We start from the raw sequence: 21,694 nt of genomic DNA, 5'->3' as shown, positions 1-21,694 counted from the left end.
CGTGCCACTGATTAAAAGAAAGGATAAGAAAAGACAGCTCCAAATATTGACCTAGGCAATACAGCTGATATTTGGCAGGACTAAATAAAGGAATAGTCATGAACAATAAGAAAGGTTATATGTTTTCATGCTTTTAGCCTTTAGTCTTGGACTAGTGATCACAAATTATCTGGCTGTGCTGTGTGCATGTCATATTTCCTCTCTGAATCTCCAACTTTCTCAAACAGCTCTCTTTTAATTAATAAACTAGTACTGTCCGTAAAACACTCAGATTATATTTTTACTTGTACTCCTGATGTGCTTTGATGAACACATCCTTTTAAGCAATATTGTAGTGTACTTATACAATTACACTGTCTTATTTAATGCTGAAGGAAAGTAATTTACTTGTTTAATAGCCAGAAATATACAGCTACAATTAAGTGAGATTATGTTGTTCAACATTTTCTAAAATATCAATCTTAACAGAAAAAAAGCAGTGTGGCAGCCTGGGACACTTCTAGAATTGGCACTGTAAGAGGCAGAGAGCTTTTGTCTCTGTGATACAAAAACCTTTGTAACATTAACTACTTTAGCTATTAGCTTATGATGGATCATGATCTCCAACAATATGAAGAGACTTACTTACAGGTCCACTCTCAGCAAGTATGTTTTCAGCTCTATCAGGTCCAATGAGTTCTATCTCAAAGGTGATCAGCTGAAACCTACTGGCCTTTGGCGCACATGTCATTGGGAGGTTCATTAGCCTTTCATCTGGTCTGGGCAAGTCAGATCCATTATATTACTTTTAGATTATCATGGGACTTAGGCAGTTTTGGTTAGATGAGCATTATTATGAGCAATAGAATATCTTTCTGAACTTTTTTGCACGCTATTTTTGAGCAAAAGAAAGCTACTTCTGTCACCTGCACAAGCAAAGACTGGAGTTAGAATATTTGTTCATGTTTAATTCATTTTGTCTATCTTCAGAAGTGAAGTTGAACTTTTGGAGAATTCTTGCAATTACCGGTAATTATATGTCAGCCCCTATGTAGGTCTAGGCCAGAGCAGTATTCTTCTGAGCAGAAAATTCCCCTGCTGAAGATCCTATTGTTCTTTTTCAGATAGATTAGGGAGCCACTTGTTTTTTTTATTCCAATACTAGTATTATTATAATTACAGTCCTTAATCTCTCCATTCCCAGGGCTTAAGTCTCAGGGTTTCTGCAGGCAGCTTGTCTGTTTCTGGTGACAGGTAAAGTGGCTGTTAATCCTAAAAGTGATCCTAACTCTGGGCCTCTGCAATGGCATGCTTTCTGTGGGCTCGTGTTGTAATCTCGCAGGTTCCTACAGGTAACTGGGACTGACCCATGCCTGGTTAATACATGCCACCCACCATGCCTAGCCTGTACTTTGGGTAGCTCTGATGTGTTGTCTCCTTCAGCAAGGTGAGGGGAAAAATAGTTTGAGGCTCCCACAAGAGGTGGGATTTCAAAATGCTTGTAACTGGGGGACCCCTCAGCAAACCATGACGTAGAAAAGTGAAGTTTAACTGAAGTTCAGAAGCAAACAGAGTAGATATGCAAGCACTGTTATATGGTTATGTCATCTTCTGTCATTTGCCAAACTGCTTTATACCATACAGTGTCGCGGGAAGCCGGAGCCTACCCAGCAAGCAACGAGTGCAAGGCAGGGTACACCCTGGACAGGGCGCCAGTCCATCGCAGGGCAAGTGCAAGCCAGTCATACATGGGGACAATTTGGAGGCCATGGTAAAGACTGAGGGGGGACATTTGGCCTGGACGCCGGGATAACTCCTTACTCTTGTCGAAAAATGCCCGGGGATCTTTAATGACCACTGAGAGTCAGTACCTTGGTTTTACGTCTCATCCGAAAGACAGTTATATGGTTATACTAATAAGAAATATAAAAACATCTATATACTGTAGAAGTGAAATGTCCTACAAAGAGACATTTCCAGGAGTAGGCAGCGATTCTTTTTTAAAAAGGGGGTTCACACAGGGAATGCTCTGAAACATTATTGCACAGCCACAACTTACACAGCTCCTTCCTTCTCCGATCCATCCATTTTCTAACCTCTTCATTCACTTCAGGAGTTGCAGGAGAGACGGTGCCTATACAGGTATGCAACAGGTGCAAAGCAGGGTGCACCTTGTACGGGATGCCAGTCCATCACAGGGCACAGACATAGAGATGCTTGCACTCACACCAGGGCCAATTTTCCAAGAAGTCAATTAACCTACCAGTATGTCTTTGGACTGTGGATGGAAACCCACGCACACACAGGGAGAACAAACAAACTCCACACAGCCACAAGCCCAGGAATTGAATCCAGGGCCCCAGCTGCTACAAGGCAGCAATGCTAACCACTGCTCCAGTGTGCTGCTCCCTTTCTCTCAGCCAATCAAAATATTCTGTAAAACGTGTTCAGAAAATAGAGAAAAAAAAACCCATTCCATAGCTCTGAGGCATTTAGCACGTGTCCAGTAAACATGTGCTTGTACGGTATTTGTACATATAGTAGAGTATTTTCTACTGGCCCTGTCATCCCTAAAATGGGTTCATCTCCTCCACCCACGTGGGTAGTTATCAGGGAGGTTGTGAACAAAGAAAACACGTGAGAGCTTCAGTTCTGTATGAGCCTGGCATGTCCCTTGGCAGTGGTTTGTCTCCAGTCTCAGGATTCTCATCCTTGTCTTCATCTCATTCACGTTGTATTAAGCATCAGTGTTGACCCAGTGGTGAGCTATCTGTCCAGGAAATCTGTGTGAAAGACATTTTCCTTTTGTAAAGACCATTGAGGAGAATCAGCATGTCATTTTAAGGCTCTTATTTTTGTTTCCTGTTGCTCATTCAGGACCCCACAGCTTTCCATCTTTGTACAGAGCTGTTAGGTCAAAGTTACAGTATAAAACATATTTTACTGCATTTCTTTTCTCTAAAAAAAGATCATCCATCCCCTAATGTTGGAAAAGCAAAACCAACTGAAACTGAGATTCAAGAGTGTCCATTAAGATTGTGTTACACTTTCCTACTACACAAGCGCTTTGAGAAGCCACCTTTAAAGGCACTATATAAAATAAAGTTTATTATTATTATTATTATTATTATTATTATTATTATTATTATTGTGATGTCCTTGCATGCATGAAAGACCGGTTTTAGCTGTATGGTGGTAAATAGTTTTTGATATACTGTATCCTGTTTTATTTACTTGTTCACTTTAGCTTATAGCCAGCATTTTTAAGACTTTCCCTACATGCCATAACACATCCTGAGTTAAATTTTTGGTGGATTTTGCCATAAAAATATAGAATAAATGTAGTCATTGACAAGGTACACAGTGTAAGTGCACAAAATTAAAACCTGACACCCCCCTTCAATAAACTGCAGCTGTGTTAGTGTCAAGCTGTGATTTATGTTTGGGCAAGAAGCAAGTCCCTGTTTTTAGTCTGCAGTATTGCAGTGTTTCAAAGGGGTAATGTCCCGATGTCATAGCAATGGGCGCTACACATGTTTTTGTGCTACAAGCTAGATAAAGCAGGGGGTAAGGATATCACTGTGCATTATACAAAGACCTCCCAAAAGATTTGGAGTGCCTCTTTTTGCAGGATCGCACTCCTGAGCTTTTTCTAGCCTTCCTTTAGAAACATACAAACAACAAAACATGAATGTGCTGAAGGATTGTTGAAGGTGGGGTTAAAGTAAAGTAATTGCTACAGTATCTGCCACAACAGTTATTACTGGCAGGCAATAACTGGTTCAGCAGTGAGAAGGAGAAGGGAGAATTCAAACAATTAAGGTCCTGGAACTACTCATTATTGCCCAAAGCAACCCATTTTATAAAGCCATTACATTGCAATTGCAGATGACTAGGAGCAAGCAGGCATGCTGAGGTGAAAGTCTGGAAATGCATTCAGAGCGACAGAACTGAGCTGGATTGTCCCATGTGATCTGAGGGCCATCAGAAAGCATGACATTGATCTCAGCAGGGGCTCCTAAAAATGAAACCTATGTCCGGCATCAGTTACCAGCTACAATAACTTCATATGATTAATCTGTACAGCATTTTTTACAGCTCTCCCACAGTTCCACAATGCATCTGTTTAGCTGTGCTGTATTCCTCTGCCATCACCATACTTTACAGTACACCACTCAGGTTTTCCAAGCGTTTATCATGATGTCGCTGTTTTACCTTATTCTCAATGGATTCTACTTGCATTACTGAAGACCACAACAAACTTTTAGAAGGGAAGCAAAGGATAAAGTATTCATCAGAACAACAGGTTATTAAAGCAGAACGATTAAAACAACGCTGAATACTTGTGCTTCTTTTAGACACTGCTACAGTAGGTGGAGTGTGAAACGTTTATTTCTGGGGAAAATGCAGTCCATGAGGGCCTCCCCAAACCCCTAGCAATGAACCATTGAGTTGACAGTGCAGATTAGCGGGGATTGATTAATTTCACTTACCACTGTAGACAACATTGAGTGCAAACTAGGCCAGAGCAAATGATGAGTCACCTGAAAGCAATTACCAATGTAAAGGCAAACAGTGACTTCACAAAATCTCCATCTGGACCCCTTTATGACTGATGTGCTAAGCTAGTTACATAATTAATATTCAATATCAGGTTTAAGACACTAAGGGGGAGATTCCTCGATTCTTTATAATGCTTTAAGAGGAAAAGCCTGACTTTTGTATTCAAATCTGCTTTAATTTGTCAATGTACTATGACATAAGAACATGTGAAAGGATACAGATGGGAGGAGAAAATGTGTACCATCTTAGTAGCTAGTTGATTAAAGGATGTCATTCAGATAGTTTTTGAAAGGAAGCCAGGGTATCACCTCAACATGGCTAAAGCAGTTTGTTCCACACTCCCACAACTCTTTAGATAAAGAAGAATTTCCTGCTCTTGGTTAAAATAGCACTTTTCCTAGCTGTCACTTGTGTCCTGGGGTTCGTGCTTCACTGTTCAGTCTGATGACGGTTACTGGGTTGTGTTTTTTCAGCACAAATTCTTTGATGACTTTGAATTTTCAGATCAAGTCCTCTCCTTGTCTTCTCTCTTCAAGACTTAGAAGGTTGAGTTCCTTCACACTTTCAGTGTAGGATTTCATTGAGCCACTAAAGATAAGGAATGTACTGTAAGTGGTTGCTTTTCTCTGTACTGATTCCAGAGCAACAATATCTTTTTTGTAGTATGGTGACCAAAACTGCACCGATATTCTAAAGGAGACCTAACTAGTGCTTCACACGTCTTTAACATTGCATCAACATCATGAAACATCAAAAAACTGTCCGTGACCCTGCAGACAGTAGACTTGCATGCAAGGAATAAAAACTTTGGAAAAGAGCTGAATTAGTCTGTCATACAGACCTGATTCCCATTATCTGCGCTCTGCTTAAAAAGGAATGCTCCAGTGTGTTTTTTTCTAGAAACAAAGGAAATCAGCAACACACTACATTTTAAAATATGCATGTAAGAACAATGCCCAGACCTAAATATGCCAGTAATTAATGACATCCTCCCTCCCATAGTATCCTTTCTAATTGTAAGGAATAAAATTAAACTCTTCTTGGCACGTGTAACCACACATTTTATGAATCATGCTTCATTTGATTACTCAGAAATTCTCTCCAGTGAGCGTATATTTGTAAGAAGAAAACTGTTTCCATCCAGCTTTAACCGCTGTGATTGTTTTAGCGTGCACGCTATTTGCCCCAAATGAAAGGCTAAAGAGGCTTAAACTGCAGGGTTTTCCCATGTGTTTCCAAAGCCCCCCGATAAGAACTATAAGCAAGATGTGAAGCACGTGATGGTAACCGCGCCTTTGATAGAAACTGGCAGATGGGTCGCGAAGTGACTGGTTGTTAAAAAGCAAGTTAAGCTAAAACTCTTCAGATTCCTCTCATGACACTCGCAGCTTGGGGAAGATGTATACAGCTGTGCGGAGGCCTTAGAGCTCAGACAGAAAAACACAAAAATGAAAAACAACTGTTTTATTTTGGGGTCTTACATAAGTGCCAGGAGTGTGTTTTCTGAATCTTTTAGTTCAACAGCTCTTATACGGAGAATGTTTTTTATTTTCCACATGGTCTTTCATTCCCTTTAAAGCGTACATTTTAATGTCATGGAAAGACATATCATTTCTTCGTATTGAACGTAAACAGTGTTTTACACTTCTACCGTGTAAAACCAAACACTGAAAAATAATGTTGCAATGGTCCCAGGGTTTCGATGGGCGAGGGTTGTTTTTGAATGAAAAAAACCCATGGCAGATGAAAGACTAGCCCTTTGCATTAAAAATTAAAACACCGAGACGTTGCCAAGTTTTAAGGAACACTCTTACAGTATATTCTCTGTTGTATTCGAGCCTCGCTGCAAAGAAGTTGTGGCGTTTTATTTCCATGCAGTAGCACTGCGTTCTAGTTTAGAAACGTGCACCTTCATTGCAAAGAAACTGCATGTTCATCGCAAATAAAAAACAGCTGTGTTCGCGCTAGCGCCGAATAGGCAACAAAAGGTACCGGTCACTGTACCAGCCTTCCCACAAAACGCAAAATTCGCTGGCTTGTTTTTGCCATTGTGAAAAGAATTCAAGGAAAATAACTAGAATATCAGAATGGCATTTACGAAAGTATACCTGTAACTATGCGGAGACGCTGGAGACAGTGCAATAAGCAACTCGCGGATATTTAATGATCGGAACAGCTTACTTGCAAACTGTAAACCTTAAATCAGGTTTTAGTTAGTAGGAAGTTTTGGAGCATTAAAAGGATTTGGCTTTTCTCTGTATGTTCAGCTGTGGTTTGTCTCGGACGCTGCCCGCTGCGCCCAAAGGACACTGATTGCTTTAGGCCGGGAAGAGAGGGCAGGGAGCAGTCGTTAAGGACAAGACTCCCTCCCCCTCCAGCACTCTGCATTGGAGCTTCAAAACTACAGTTCCCTTTCAGTCGGCCTGCCCCCTGCCAATCAGTCTATTGGGCAGTATCACTTCCTCTGGTGGAGTTGGAGTGTTTTTTTTCCCCTCTCTCTCTCTCCTGGATGCCTACAATGAAACAGTGATGGAGACTTGAGAGTTTGGACGCGAGCGTGGGTAGGACTGTGTGGAACCCGAGTTTAGCCAGAATGGAGACGATCGAACAGCTCGTGTCCTTCCACCACATTCAGGTCCAGCTGAACGGTGGCGCTCCTTGGGGGTTCACTTTGAAAGGGGGTCTGGAGCACGGAGAGCCGCTAATCATTACAAAGGTAAATACTAGTCCGCTTTTAGTAAAAAAAAACATCATTAATTTTTTTTCTCTTCATTTTCTCTTCTTGTTTTCCTTTCAGTGTGCTGCAACTTCATAACCTGTTGCAATGCTTTGCGCTTTTTCTACACTTATTCTGCAGCATCCTCCGCTTGGGGGTTAAAAATTGAGCGTTATATTCCTGTGGATCGCATACTGTTAGCTGTTGCAAATAGCGTGTGTCTTCTTGAATACCTCTTGGTGCGTTTTTCTTGCAGAATGTTTTGTTAAAAAAAAGTTTTTGGTGAGGACGGGTAATGCGAGGAGCCAGCTGTAGGAGTTCGGATATTTTAAACTGCAGTCCCGCTCGCTTCCTGTCGCAATCTGTTCTTGAAAAGTTTTGGGCAGTCAGAGTGAAGGATCCGTTTTATTAATGCTTTTCTTACCATCCGTTGACAAGCGATACAACTGTGACAACCACAATGTACCCCGTATTTTTTCGTGGTCTAATCTGAACCTTCAAACTAGGTCATCTGTTTCAAATCGCATGCAGCCTCATTATTAGTCCGCATTTATCAGTTTAACAGTGGCAACATAATCCTTACTTAATTCTCCACTGAACCACGGTACGTTATCATTAAGTTTCATTACTGTCTATATTAAAGATACTCGTTCTTGGCAGCATTTGTTAAATGTGTAATGTCGTGTTTCACTCGCCTAGACCGCGAAGTGTGAACTAAACGTCAGGCTAGAATCCTTTTGTAAATGAGTGGTTCAAATCGTTTCGCGTTGAAACTTTTTCGTACGGTTTTTCTAAGTGGGGCTACAGTATGGATGTTGTCGTTACTTTTGGGATAATTGGAGGCGGAAATCTGCCCCACGGGATGCTTCTTTCTCAACGGTTTCGGAGCCGGTCACATTTGGGAAACAGCGTCTTGCGGCACAGCCGTGAATATTTACTGTATTTAAGAGTAGCGGTTCTTGATATTAACTTTACCACCAGTATATGCCCAAGAAGCCTCTGCTCTGTAATCTGTTCTACAGAAAAGTTGTTACTACGGTATTTAGCCAAGTGAAATAGAAGTGGGCTTCAGTTGTCACCGGGAACAGGAAGGAACAGCTGGCGAATGAGCTGGAGCGGTGCCTTTCCCTGTTCTATAGAAATACCTACAGATGCACATGGATAGAGTGCTGCTTCTGTATTATAGTTGGTTTTAGAGATTTTGTAAAAATGTTTTAGACAGAGCTGAGCTCAGGTTAGGCTGTTTTTCCTCTCATCTGTGTCTTATTTGTGTCATTCTGCCAGTTTTACTGTAGATCCTGATAACCAGTGCTACGTTTCTAACATCTTCTCAATGCAAGCAAGATACAATTTTTCCCCCTCTTAACCTTTATATTGTAACTAGAGCAGTTTGCTTTCTGCAATTTACAGAAACCTAATGTGGGATATAAATGCTGATTTTCAGCTGAGGCTCAATATGAATAGCAAAGATTGTGTACAGCGTATCACCACAGGGTGCATTTGGTCTTTGTTACTAATCCCACAGGAGTTTAAGAGTAGTAAATTGGGCAGGTTGCATGTTTAATACTGGGGTAAAGAACACAGCCCTTCAATGCCATATTAATTAACATTAAATAACACTGTAATCACAGCAGTTCAGCTATTCAGCAGATCAAAAGGGGACGTTAGGAAGTTTACACTGCAGAGGGATATGTGTGTAGGCCAACGAAGAATGACTAAATTAAAGGACTGTAGCCACAGAATTGGTGTTAGGGTACTGGACTTACACTTCATGAGTAGAAGACAAGATATTTAGCTCAGGTCCCAGTGGAGGGTATTTTTGGGGAGTTAGTGCTACATACAGGGGAGAATCAGCTCATCTATGGAAGTAATTCCGTCATGCATTTTGCAAATCAGATTGACGCCGTATCGGAAAATGTGTATTTTAGGCACCAATAAACTGTATTTCAGCCTCTGCTTCATCGGCTATAGATTGAGTCAGTGGTAAGACCGTAGCTTGGCTAAATCTTTAATTATTAGGTATTCACTGTAAGAACCTTCAATGAGCCAGGAAGGAGGTGTGTTGGTGCAGATCACTTCATCCTATCCATGCTACTCAAGCTTGGTCAGCGATATAACTTTAGTCATGAATCTGGCTTTATGCATGATGGACGAAATGGTTTCTAGATACATTATGATTCTGTGCTTGTGTCATTCCTGTCCTGTTCAGGGCAACAGTCTAGTGTTTGCAAGTGGATTCGTTTTAGAGCACATACTGTAACAGTGTACAGCCTGGGGCTGGAGATTGTGTTTTTATTTGAAACTGCTGTCTCTATTTCGGAGAGAAGGGGGAGGGAAGAAAAAGAGGGGGATCTCCTGGCTCCAGGACTCGCTCGCCACATTCCAGGGAAGTGCTGATTTATTTTTCTTGAATTCGGGTGCTGAGGAGAACAAGCCACCCCCCGGCGATCACATTCTCAGACTTGCTCGTGAGCGTGAAGGAGGTCATTCGCTCGCAGGATAAGAGCCACCCAGCAGGACACCAGCAGAAAGTGTAGTGGGTCCACTAAGGTGGGGGGAAGCAGCAGGCTGTGGCTCCTAAATGTGAGCCCACTTCAGGGGATGACAAAAAACATTTTTTAACTCCATTCTTTGCCTGTTATTTTCCTTTCTTTCTTAAAATGTGTTTTTAATAAGAGTTTAAGTATCAAAACACATAGTTGTGTCTGGACTTTCTGCTTAAAGTTAGAATCATTATTACTGTGCCACACAAGGCGACGGATGATATTCACAGTGAAGAATTTGTGCATTTCATTGTGCAGGACAGAAAGAGGGGACAAAAGGCTGATTGTGGTCCACCTCCCTATACTGCATTCTGTTCTAATGGTGGGTGGTGTATAACCAAAAACAGGAGGCACTTCTTTACACAAAGAGTTGTGGGAGTGCAGAACAAGCCACCCAGCTATGCTTTTGAAAATTGGTACTCTGGTTTCTTTCAAGAAATGGCTGGAGGATGACATCCTTGGATCAATTAACTGAGGGGTAAGATGGGCTGAGAGGCCTCCTCTCATTTGCAAGCCTTCCTGCGTTCCAACAAGCAGTAGCCATTTTGAATTGTTCTACACTTCTTCGTGCTGCGTTGCGAGATTAGTAAAGAGGCAATTATCGGTTTGACAATGACACCCTCAGGTGTTAAAAAAAACCCTTGAAAGCACCAGCTGTCTTCCAGTCAGAGTGTTGTTTTACGAAGGGGAGGTTGACTGTGAGTGGAAGTACTTGTGAAGCAAGAAAAGGAGCCTTTTCTCTACCGGCTTCTCGGACAGGGGACATTCTCCTGTAATTGGATGTAATGTTTGGTATGCGTGGGGGTCTTGGCCACACATCCTGTAGGGTTAACGGATCAGCGCCAGACAAGAGTGGGCTGGATAAATAGTGTGGTTGTTAACCCCTGCATGGAGTCAAGGTAGATCTTTTGCATATGTCTAACATTGTGACCCAAGGGATTTTTGTGGCTAACAAGGACTTCTTAATAAGTGTGATACAGTGTAACAGCGAGTACAATGAGTTTCCAGAAGGAAATCTATTTACTTTTTGGATGATCTGAGATGTTTTTTTTATCCAGTGCTCTCTGATATATCCCTTCATCGGGAAACTAGAGTACAGCCTTTGAACTTGTGAAAAACATTACAAGTTCTCTTACTACACACATGTAACTATCTTTTTAAGGCACTCTACAAGTGCAGTATGTATATTTGTTGTTCCTGGTATCCAGTGTGGAATGTGGACTTTTTAATTTCTTATTTTTAAAAGTTCTCGGTTTGTCATTTCCTGCTCCAAGCATGTCTAGTAATAAGGGCAGCATACTGTATCTTCTGCCTGGTATGTCTTCTAATAGTCTGGGAGTCAGACAAAGAAGTTATGGAGACATAGGGCAGGTGCTGTCAGGAAAGATTGAAATGGGCAAATTAAGAAGGTACCTTCTGTCTGCTGCTTGGCCAGAGAGAATTGCGATTTTCCCACAAGAAAGACACAGATGGATGAGTAGGAGCCTTGGGAGTTTGTCAAATTCGGAATGAAGTGAAAAATACGAGGAATTCCACAAAAAGAAAATTCCATTTCCCAACAAAAGGAGGGGGCTCAAACACGAGGCATGCGGGAATCTGACACCACTTTCAAATTGCACGCAATCCGGAAAAGAATTTAATGGCTGGTCATTGTAAGCATAGGAGAAGTGCTCTTCTGTGCCTTCTGATAGGAACAGACAGTTGCGGTTCACTTTAAAAGTATTTAGCAGAATTCTTTCATGTGAGGCTGAGAAGCCGGAATGCCATAAGTTTTGAAAGTTGTTCTGAGTTTTCTTGCAGTTGCTTCAGCATGGCTGCTGAAGGCTACATTAGATGAAATTTGTTGGATATACAGTATCTGATTCAGCCTCCGAGATTGTCGAGACTTCTATCTACACAGTAGAAGCCATAGCTTCTGTACTTCCCATATTACTCCCAGGATTGACATAATTTGCTTTTGGCTGTGCTGGTCTTAGCTGTGTCACTGTGCCTTCCAGTAGATGCTTTTCATTCATCCATCTATTTCTTACCACTTTTTCCGGTTCAGGTTCACGGGAGGAGCTGGAGCCTGTCCCGGCAGGGTACACTCTGGATGGGACGACAGTCCATCGCAGAGCACATACAAACACAAACACGCACACACTCGCACACAAGGCCATTTTTCCCCAAAAGCCAATTAACATTCCACTATGTTTTTGGATTGTGGGAGGGCAACCGGAGAACCCAGACAAAACCAATGCGAACACGTGGCGAACATGCAGACTCCACCCAGATAGCGCCCCAGGTCTGGAATTGAACCCAGGGCCCCAGTGCTGTGAGGCAGCAATCCTAACCACTGCGCCATTGTGCTGCCCCTTAGATACTTTTAATAATTAATTTCCTTCTTGCGTCGGGCTCCTCTGTGTCCCCAGTCACACTAATTTGTTCTATTCTTGTGAGGGAAGGCAGCAGGAACCCAGGACTCTGGGACAGGGAGCCACGCAGAGCTGAGAGGACTGACCTATCGTTCCACCTTCCCCCAAGTAATGACACCTGATAACTGAAAACAGAAGGGGGTGCTGGGTGAGATTGGAGTTATAGATCTGTCTAAGAGTTTGAGATGAATGGCCTGTCTGATAGAGTTGGTATTATTTTGCTCTTTAACGGATGGGAGGAGATGTTATTGCAATATCGGTATTTAAAAATAATTGACCTACAAATAGGTGTTTGTCTTAGAGGTGCAGGACCAGGGGAAAATGCAGTTCCTGAGAATTTCGTGCTTTCATTAAAGGAACTACTAACCTCTCTTTTTCTGTTTGTGCTTCTGTGCAGCATGGTGTAAAATAAGCTCATATTGAATGTCCTGGATTTTTTCCTACCTTTAGCTCATCCTGTGCTTGTGTGCTTCTTGGTTGTTTTGTCTCTGGCAGTTTCCTAAGCTAGGGACAGTTCCAGCCGTATTGACCACTGGAAGCCTTGAAATCTGTATTTAAGTGATGTTTCCTGCATTCGCTGTCTGGTGGCACTGTTGGAAAGGTTTTTCAAAAGCTCCTTTGCTGAAATACCAAATTAAGCAATTAACCATCAAAGCAGAAAAGACTTGGATGAGAAACACAAATAGGGTGGAAATAAAATAGCAGGAAAATGTAGCTCATGTAACTCTACTGGTCCGTGTTGCAAAGGCATCTTACTAGAGCATATTAGCTTCAGATGTCTCTTTCTCTGTGTCTCCTGTGAGACCTACCTTGGTGTCCAGTGAGCAGGGCCCAGTTCCAGGATTCCTGAGTGCAGTAATTTTGTGGAGAGATTCTATTTCTGCTGGCTGACCCACAGAGTCAATTTTAAAGAGTTTGGGCTGGACTGTGCAGTCTTGGTCTGTTTTTGGAGACATGGGGTGAAAAGGGCAGATCAGGGTTCCAGAGGTGTTTGTTTACCAGGATTCTGTAATCTTACTGGAACCGTGTAAAGAAGAATTAAGTTGCAGAGTCTGTGTATGATTGCATAAGCTGTGCATTGCACGCAGTCTTTTTCATTCTTGTAATCAAAAATCCCAGTCTTTTTAGTTATTTTACAGCGTAGTTGCTACTCTTCCAATAGCTATCAATGTCCTTTCAAAAGTCTTTGTATAAAAGTACATTTATAAATATTTTAATCCCCTGACATATTAAAAAAATCAAGCAAAATCCAAACCAATTAACTGTTGTTTAATGTATTTTGTTCTGAAAGTAACAATGTTAATCCCCTTGTTTATCATGCCTGGGCCTGGTGAACTGTGCATTTTTCAGCAATGTTTTTGTTTGTTCGCTATCCACATCTAGAACTGTTTTAGAGAGTAGAAAGAAAATGTGTTAACTGCATGTGACATTCAGTGGAAAAATCATCATACGTGTTTTTTTCAAAGGAAGTCTACCACGATAGACTGTTTTGTTTCTTGAACAGATTTGAGGACCATTTTCCAAACGCTCCCTCATGCTGATATCATGGTTGTGCGTGGGTGTCTGTCTCCCTCGCTCTCCTCACTGCCGAATAAAACTTAAAAGCACAAAAAGACCAAATTATCAAGACATAATGCGGGTACTGGAGTTTATCATGGGAAGGAAATCATCTTAGCAAAGTGAGTCACTTCTCTTTTTGTTTTACTTTCCTGACGGAAAGTTTTTTTTCTTACTGGTGTGATGTTAATAGGGGCTATAGGGAACTGTTCTTTCATTCTTTCCAGCTTTAATTCGCTGTTGGAACTCGGGTGACTGAAGTGTTTCTGGCAGGTGTTGCAGTGGAGTTTTGCCACTGTAAATAATTAATTGCCCTTGGTAAATGAATTGCCCCTCCTTCTCCCCCCACCTGTTTTCATTTCAGTGTCCTCCAAAGGTAGTTCAAGGCCTTCAACCCCCTCTCCTCCAAGTGTTGTGCTGTGCACTATAAAATGTATAAAATACATATATATTATAAAGTTTTATCTCAATCCAAACAATAGGTAAAACAACAGTTGCAGCAAGTCTTTGCTATTTGGCTGATATTTGAGCTTTGTAAATGGAAAGTTCTCGGGTCAATTTGTAATTTAGTCTGTTAGAGCCAGAGACTAGGGCGTATTTTTCTCCTGTTTGGAAACAGTGCTGACATTTCCCTGTTTGTTGTGGAGGATGATGATAAGTCTTTGAATTAATGATAAGTCTTTGATCTGAATCATTTATTACTTGTTCTTTTTCATTGAAAAAATGGAGACCCCCAGGGATCATCAGGGACTGTACTGAGTGACCACACACACAAAGTATTTTCCAAATTTAGTGATTTCTCCAGATCTCTACTACAGTGGATCTGTGCCACCTCGTTTGATCTTGTCTGTTCTCAGGACCTAGGGAGGGCTAGTGCTGGTTAGAATAGAGTCCTCCAAGGAAAACTAGGTTGCCAGTTGCTGTTGTAAGTGTTGTTGCCCAGTAGGTTAGCGATCTTGCCTCTGGACCAGAATTTACAAACCAAAACTTCATTATGGTCACATGGGACACTGTGCCAAAGGATGTGCTGCCCCTTGGATGAGACATTAAACTGAAGTGCAGACCACATGGCCATTGAAGATCCCAAAGCAGTGTTCTTAAGAGCAGATGTAACTTCAGTGCCCTGGTTATATTCCATTCGACTTGTACAATCTGGCCTCCTTAAAGTTCCTCCTTGATCTAGTGAGCAAAATAATTTCTCGCTCCTCTACCTGATCTGCTGTGCAGTGCCACCCAGGTGTTGGGCCGCAATTCACTGGGGGATTAAGTGGGTACCCGCCGTATGTAAAAAAAAGCTTTGGCATCCTTTGGGATGCTGTGCTGTATGTATTATTACAGGATGTGCTTTGGCAGTGGTTGTCCTGTTGGTCAGATGTTGTGATTTCTATGAATCGTAGCCTTCTTTATAATTATAAACTTCACGGTGAGTTAACATTTAAATTGGGGGGTTCCTTAAGCATTTTTGGAGTATTCAGGGCACAGCTGGCCAGCAGTCGGGGCTGTACATGCTCTCAAATTCCCTTTCGGCAAAGGGCTTATTTTGTTTAGTGATCTGTGATACACCCAAGACTGTGTGCTGTTTCAGGTATCTTTTAATAGATGGGTGTCAGTAAAACAGATGCAGAAATGCAGTTTTAAGGCTAAAACAGTGCTCTTATATATACATTGAGTCAACACAAAACCAAAGCTTAGGTCTTATTTGAGCCCTCACTAAACATTCAGTTAACTTTTCTATAAATACCTAGCCAGCCAAGGTACTTCCTGACTCAAAAACTGTGTTGTAAAATAAGAAAAAGCTTGTGTTTATAAAAAACTCACAGTCCATGGCCTCATTTGTCCAGTCACTTCCTTGCTCCCTTCTCCCTTTAATGTAGCACATCGCAGAGCCTCTGCTCTCATTTGAAACAGCAGAGGGTGACAGCCACAGGCAACCTCTGCTTCCTGGAATTTAACTGTCAACTGACCCATTATCGTTGATCAATTGATCAGGTGACTGAGGATAGTAGGGGAGTGACAGGACATTCTCCCACCTTCTTATCTCCACCTAATATCCTCTTACAGATCTTACATTCCATACACTTATATAGCACTTTTCTGAACACTCCAATAAAGGCGCTTTACAGGAAATGGGGACTCCCCTTCACCACCACCGATGTGGAGCCTCACCTGGATGATGTGACGGCAGCCATAGTGCGCCAGCATGCTCCCCACACATCAGCTATCAGTGGAAAGGAGAACAGAGTAATGAAGCCAATTCTTAGATGGGGATTATTAGGAGGCCATGATTGGTAAGGGCCAATGGAAAACATGGCCAGGACACCGTGGTAACACCCCTACACTTTTCAAGAAACGCCCTGGGATTTTTAATGACCACAGATGGTTTTACGTCTTCTCTGAAGAGCGGCGCCTTTTTACAGTATAGTGTCCCCGTCATTATCACTTCATGTCAGAAGTGAGTTTCTCAGCTTTCCTTGCTGTACCCTCATATATTGAGTAGCTGCCATTATTGGCTCCATTAGCTCCTCCCCACTGATAGCTGATGTGTGGTGAGCGTTCTGGTGCACTATGGCTGCCGTCGCATCATCCAGGTGGATGCTGCACATTGGTGGTGGTGGAGGGGAGTCCCCTTTACCTGTAAAGTGCTATATAAGTGTAAGCAATTATTATTATTATTATTATTATTATTATTATGAAATATCAATTCAGATTGCATTCCTTCAACATTGCAGTCTTCTCCTTGACAAATCAGGCATGCTCTTGACAGATACTGCCCACAAATGAACAAGGCAGTGCTTCTTTCTGAGTAACTTGCACCACTTTTGCATTTGTTTTACATTCATTTATTTTTTTATTTTTTTGAAAAGTTCACACTCCTCCTCCTGTATCACATAACAGGCATTGTGTTGCATTTGTAAAATAAATGCAGCATTGAGACGATTTTTAACAAGTGTAAAATGTGCAGTTTTGATAGGTATCTGGGCTTCTGTGTAAACGAGGAGTCTGACCTCATTTACCATCGTAGGACAAACATGCTCATTTAGTGAAGGAGACTTACTAAGGTGGGAACATTGTATGTTACAGTATGAAAATAGTATGCATTGGCAAATACTTTGCAAAACGAATCAGTAAAAAGAAAGATAAAAGGGATTAAGCAGGAATGCATGTCTCAGCAAAGAAACCTTTTTGGTGTGGAGCAACTGTTTTTGAAACACCGAGAGGAAAGTTACGTCTCATCAGTGCAAAACGATTGCAATTTGATTCTTTCACTTAAACCGAACAGCCAGTTACCTTTGGATCCATCTCAGAATTTTCAGTCTCGTGTTTCAGCTGAAAGGAGTTTGCTGACTGGCAAGGCAGGACCTTTCACAGTGCAGGATTGCAGCCTTGTGAAAGGGGTGTCTGTGCACTTTCTGCTCTCTGTGCTTTCTTCAAGCAGTGCACAGTCTGTCCAGCAAACAATATTCTCGCCACTTTGACATTGAAATGCACCCAAATATGTTAAAAGCTGCACCTTGTGCCACAGACACTATCTAATGTAGTGCTAGTATTTTGCTTTGGATAGCAGCTTTACAACATGTAATGCAAGACCTTGTAATGATTCAGAGATAAAAAAGCAGACTCTCTGTTCTTAGTTTATTTCTGTCGTTTTCCACCTGGGCTTAAACAGTAAGGAACGGATGTGGGGGAGCTAATAATTAAATCAAATATTGTTGTACATATACCTTAAGTTGAAAGGAGCACCTTGTTCTCACTGTTACACAGTTGTAGCATCGAAACGTTATGTAACTGTAAAGAAAAACTAGAAGGATGAATTATTCAACCAGAGTATTTAAATTGCATTTAGATGAGACAGGGCAATGGATTGTGCTCGTCCTTCAGTGTGGCTATATGAAGTCTGTATTGATTGAGGTTTTGTTTGAAGACATTGTCACTATTAAGTGATTCATTTGATCAAATTATTATTTGATTGTGGTTAGGAATGAGCAACAAGAATGAGTGCTACACATTCTGTTAATGAGCGGCGTGGTGTCGTGACTGACTGTTCTCTGATGTGGTGCGATTGCAGAAACATTTGTCTTTATCTTCACTAAGCAGTACTGAAACGCTGTTTTTTGGGGAGCCCTGTTTCAGCTCTCATTCAAAAGTGCTCTCCGACCTGACTCCTGGCACAAGATCAGGATGAGGGTGCTCTGAGCTCCTGCACGAGCACCAGGAAATGCGGAGAAATATTCCAATCCGTTTTAGTTTTGGCTACACTGCAAGTCTGGCTGCTGTTGGCAGGACAGGCTCATGATCCTGGGAATTTAAATCTAATGGCAAACAAAGGCAATTCTTCAAAGCATGTCTTAGTCAGTTCTCCCCCACCCCACAGAGAATGTCTTTGTCCTTTACTGCTCTTTGCCAAAAGGAGCTGGTGAGGCCATGCTGCTGGATCCTGTGTTTGTGCTGGGACATGAAGATGTAGGAGGATCTCCCCCTTTCTGATTTCTTTCCCAAAGCATCATGCAGGAGAAGAAAACATAATCGCACTTCATGGCTGTTCCACATAGCCTGGCGATTATCCATAGGGCAGAGATCACCGGGGTCTTCAATTGTTTTGTTTAGTTCCTGCTTTTAGTACCATTTATTGTTCAGAAAACTGGTTTGGTGAGTTCATCGTTCTGTGGGAACACCAGGATTCACATTCTAGAAGCTCTAAAGGGAATAAAGAGTAAACATGATACTGTTTTGCAAATTAACAGTTGTTTGGGGATTTTTAGCAAATCACACGTCTATGTACTATGTGTATAGAGGCATTGAAATGCAACATAAGTATTTAAATCTGTAGAGTTTTTTGCACTGTAGCATCTTTCAATATGTTTCTTTAAACTGGCGGTAAATCTTCTTTGGCTTTTCTGCACAATGTGCACTTCTGTCAGATGAGCCCCACTTGGAGGAGTGCTGCAGTTCTCACTGAAGACCCTGCAAGCTTGCACCACTAAACTCAAATTTCACTTCAAACCAGCCACCTAGGATTGTGGCAGATGTATTGGTGACAGTGGTTCTTGTTTTTCAAACCTTCACTCTGTTTGGACTGGGGATTTAAACATAAAATTGTTTGAAACATGTTCCCCATAATGATCTTGGGTATGATGAGATGATGCAGAAACAAAAGGCTGAAAACTTCAACGTGTAAGACACAATCTAATGCCAGTTTTTCATTTGACTTTCATTTAAACATTTTAGTTCCAATAATGTATTTATACATTTAAAATCCATAAATGCTTTACAGAAATAGGGTGGCTTACGGTTATTGTATTATATTTAGAAAATTAAGACCAGATGCTCTTCTGTGGAGTTGCGAAATCAAGATATGGAATAAAATAAGAACTTTTATTTCAACACGAAGATTGTAAAATTGTCTTTGAAAATATTTCTTATTTAAATAGGCCTAAGTCTCTTTCTTATACTTTACATATAAGTCTGTTTGTTCTGATTTTATACTCTCTCAGTTGGGAAAAGCCAGTTATTATGCTTTTACAATAACAGTGTCAGTATGTCATTCGTCAATGTCAGTACATTCTTTGGGGGGGAATGAGAATGACTTCACTGACATCACTGCTACCACTTTGCTGGGTGAAAGTGCCTAGAGAATCACAGGAGTTGTTGCTGCACACAACACTGGTGACTTTCCTCCTGTTGTGCCGTAGCGGGGAATCCCGGTGTATCGTTGGTATGGCGCCTTTTAAATATTTTTATAGAATACATTTCTGAAATTTAAACCAAATTTCTCACTTACTGTAAACCATTTACAAAGTGGCATTGTGGGGTATCCTTTTCAGAATAAACAGATAACCGTAGAAGTACAATCTTTGTGATACTACACCAGTAATTACAATTTGATCATGCTCTTTATTGCTTGAGTGCTGGGGGACACGTTACTGTATCCTTCCTGCCTGTTTATTTGTATCCATTCACAAAGTTTCTTTACTCCACAAGGGTTGGGAGGGCTGCTAGCTAGTTTTATTAGTCATTTATTCTTTGACGGATCCTGTCCTAGAAAAACACATTATGTTTACAATTGCAAGATCATTTTAAGTTCTATGATACTGGTGTTCAGAGGTATAGGTGTTCTCAAATGAAGTAATTTGCAGAGCAGTGAATTAATGCTAATTAGCTGAGTCTGGAAAACACAGAAATGTCCTCTGTAGGCCACAGGTTTTGGCTCCATGCACTCATCCACTTTTGTTAATCATTTCTTACAAAGGGGGAAATTGATAATCCCAGAGTAGACATTGTTAGTTTTTCAGTTTAAGCATTAACAAAGGAATGCCTTTTCATTCTGTACACTTTGAGCTAGAAGATCCTAGCTTTTTGGAAAGGGCTCTCCAAATCTATTGATTCTTGTGGCCTTAGATGACAGTGCGTCAGTTTTCTTAGGCTCACTTCAGAGCCCACATAGCAATGATGTCATTGGCACATGGTTGGTGAATAACCACCTTCATACAATGGCTGGCATTCTGCAAGAGGGGTGGTGTGCACCCAGTTAAATATAGATTGTGATCTCACAAGCTCGCCACCAGCCAGGAAGGGAGAGACTGATTTTGAGAAGGGAGCAGAGTCTTGTTAGGACTGTGAAACATATAAAGACACTACAGTACCACCTCTTCCTACTACCAGTCTGTTGGCCAACAAGTCACACCCTTCAACAGAACAGATCTGTTCTAGTTCACTTAGCTCTGTTTCTTGACAGGCTTCCAGTTTGAATTGATGGCTGTTGTAGAATTCCCACGCAATATAGTTGAGTTGGGATCTTTAGCAAAGTTTGAAGAGCCTGAGACAGTGCAAATTGTAACCTTTTCTGGTTGCAGCAGACAAATCCAATTAGCATTTATTTTTCCTCTGTAAAAAAAGGATCTAGACAATTGTTTTTTTGGATAAAACTTAAAAACCAAACTCCTTGAGGATTAATGACAATATTGTGCTGTAGACCACCCACCACATTTAGTCATAAAGATGTTTTAGTTCCTATGCAGTCATATCTGCATAGGAATAAGGGTCAATTTTATTTCGATTTTATTTTCAGTTTGCTTTTGACCAAATTATTTTTTTCTGAATATTTTCTGTGCCATGCAAGAGATAATTTGGTCTTGAGTCAGTCTGTGGGTATTGCCTGATGGTGTTGAAACTGGGTTTCCTCTGCTTTCTATGCTATCTTAATATAGGGGAGTGTGCAAGGTCTTTGGAGAACATTGGCACTGTTTGTGAAGTTGTTTCCCAAGACAGATCTTTGCTATTACAACAGTGTCCTTTCTGATCTTTCCAACTATGGGATTTCGCAAACAGTTCCCCACCCTGATATCCTATTTTTGGACTGCAAATTGAAAAACTAACATAGAAAAGTGGGGCATTGAAATCTAAAACAAAGAGTTATTTTTGTGTCTGTTTTGTAAAGACTAATTTTAAATTGGGATAAATAACGTGAACCGAACAATAGCCCCCGCTGTCCTACCTGGTTTTATGTGCAAAAGTGACGGGATAATTGTTTCTAGAAGAGGCTTAATGAACAGTGCTTCCTTGAGCCAGTCCATGGAGACCCAGTGCCAGAAGACAGCACGATTTCAGCACACAAGGCCTCTATTGTAAAGTTTGCTCTGTTGGTGGAAAGTACGAATGTGTGCCCTTGCTAAAATGGGACCTCAGTTCAGTGGAAACACTAGGTGTGGCAGATGTAAGAGACGCCACAGCTGCTTTTAATGTTTTTGCCCAGGAAAAAGAAGAAAACAAACATTATAGCTTGGAGGTGTGATGGCAGACAGGGTATCGCCAGAGGAAGCAGAGTGTTTTTCAGATAGGAGAGAGTGGCTGTCCTAAACATGTTGGACTCTTGTGTCCATTCTTGAAATAAATACAGTGCCGACTGTCGAAATTAAGAAGAGCTG

At 41.3% G+C, this 21,694-nt stretch overlaps 1 protein-coding gene across 1 annotated transcript in view; it reads left to right on the top strand.

Moving 5' to 3' along the window:
* Positions 1–6,980: 6,980 nt before the first annotated feature.
* Positions 6,981–21,694, top strand: part of shroom4 (shroom family member 4) — a 56,287-nt gene continuing 41,573 nt past the window's right edge. Inside the window, exon 1 of the mRNA XM_015351466.2 lies at positions 6,981–7,258. Within this exon, the coding sequence (XP_015206952.2) occupies positions 7,136–7,258 (123 nt within the window). The 5' untranslated portion in view covers positions 6,981–7,135. The remainder of the gene's footprint in view (positions 7,259–21,694) is intronic.

The sequence above is a fragment of the Lepisosteus oculatus genome, chromosome 8 (genome assembly GCF_040954835.1).
Source record: "Lepisosteus oculatus isolate fLepOcu1 chromosome 8, fLepOcu1.hap2, whole genome shotgun sequence".
In the NCBI taxonomy this organism is placed as follows: Eukaryota; Metazoa; Chordata; class Actinopteri; order Semionotiformes; family Lepisosteidae; genus Lepisosteus; species Lepisosteus oculatus.
Note: the sequence above shows the minus strand (reverse complement) of the source record. Positions and strands in the feature narration are given on the sequence as shown.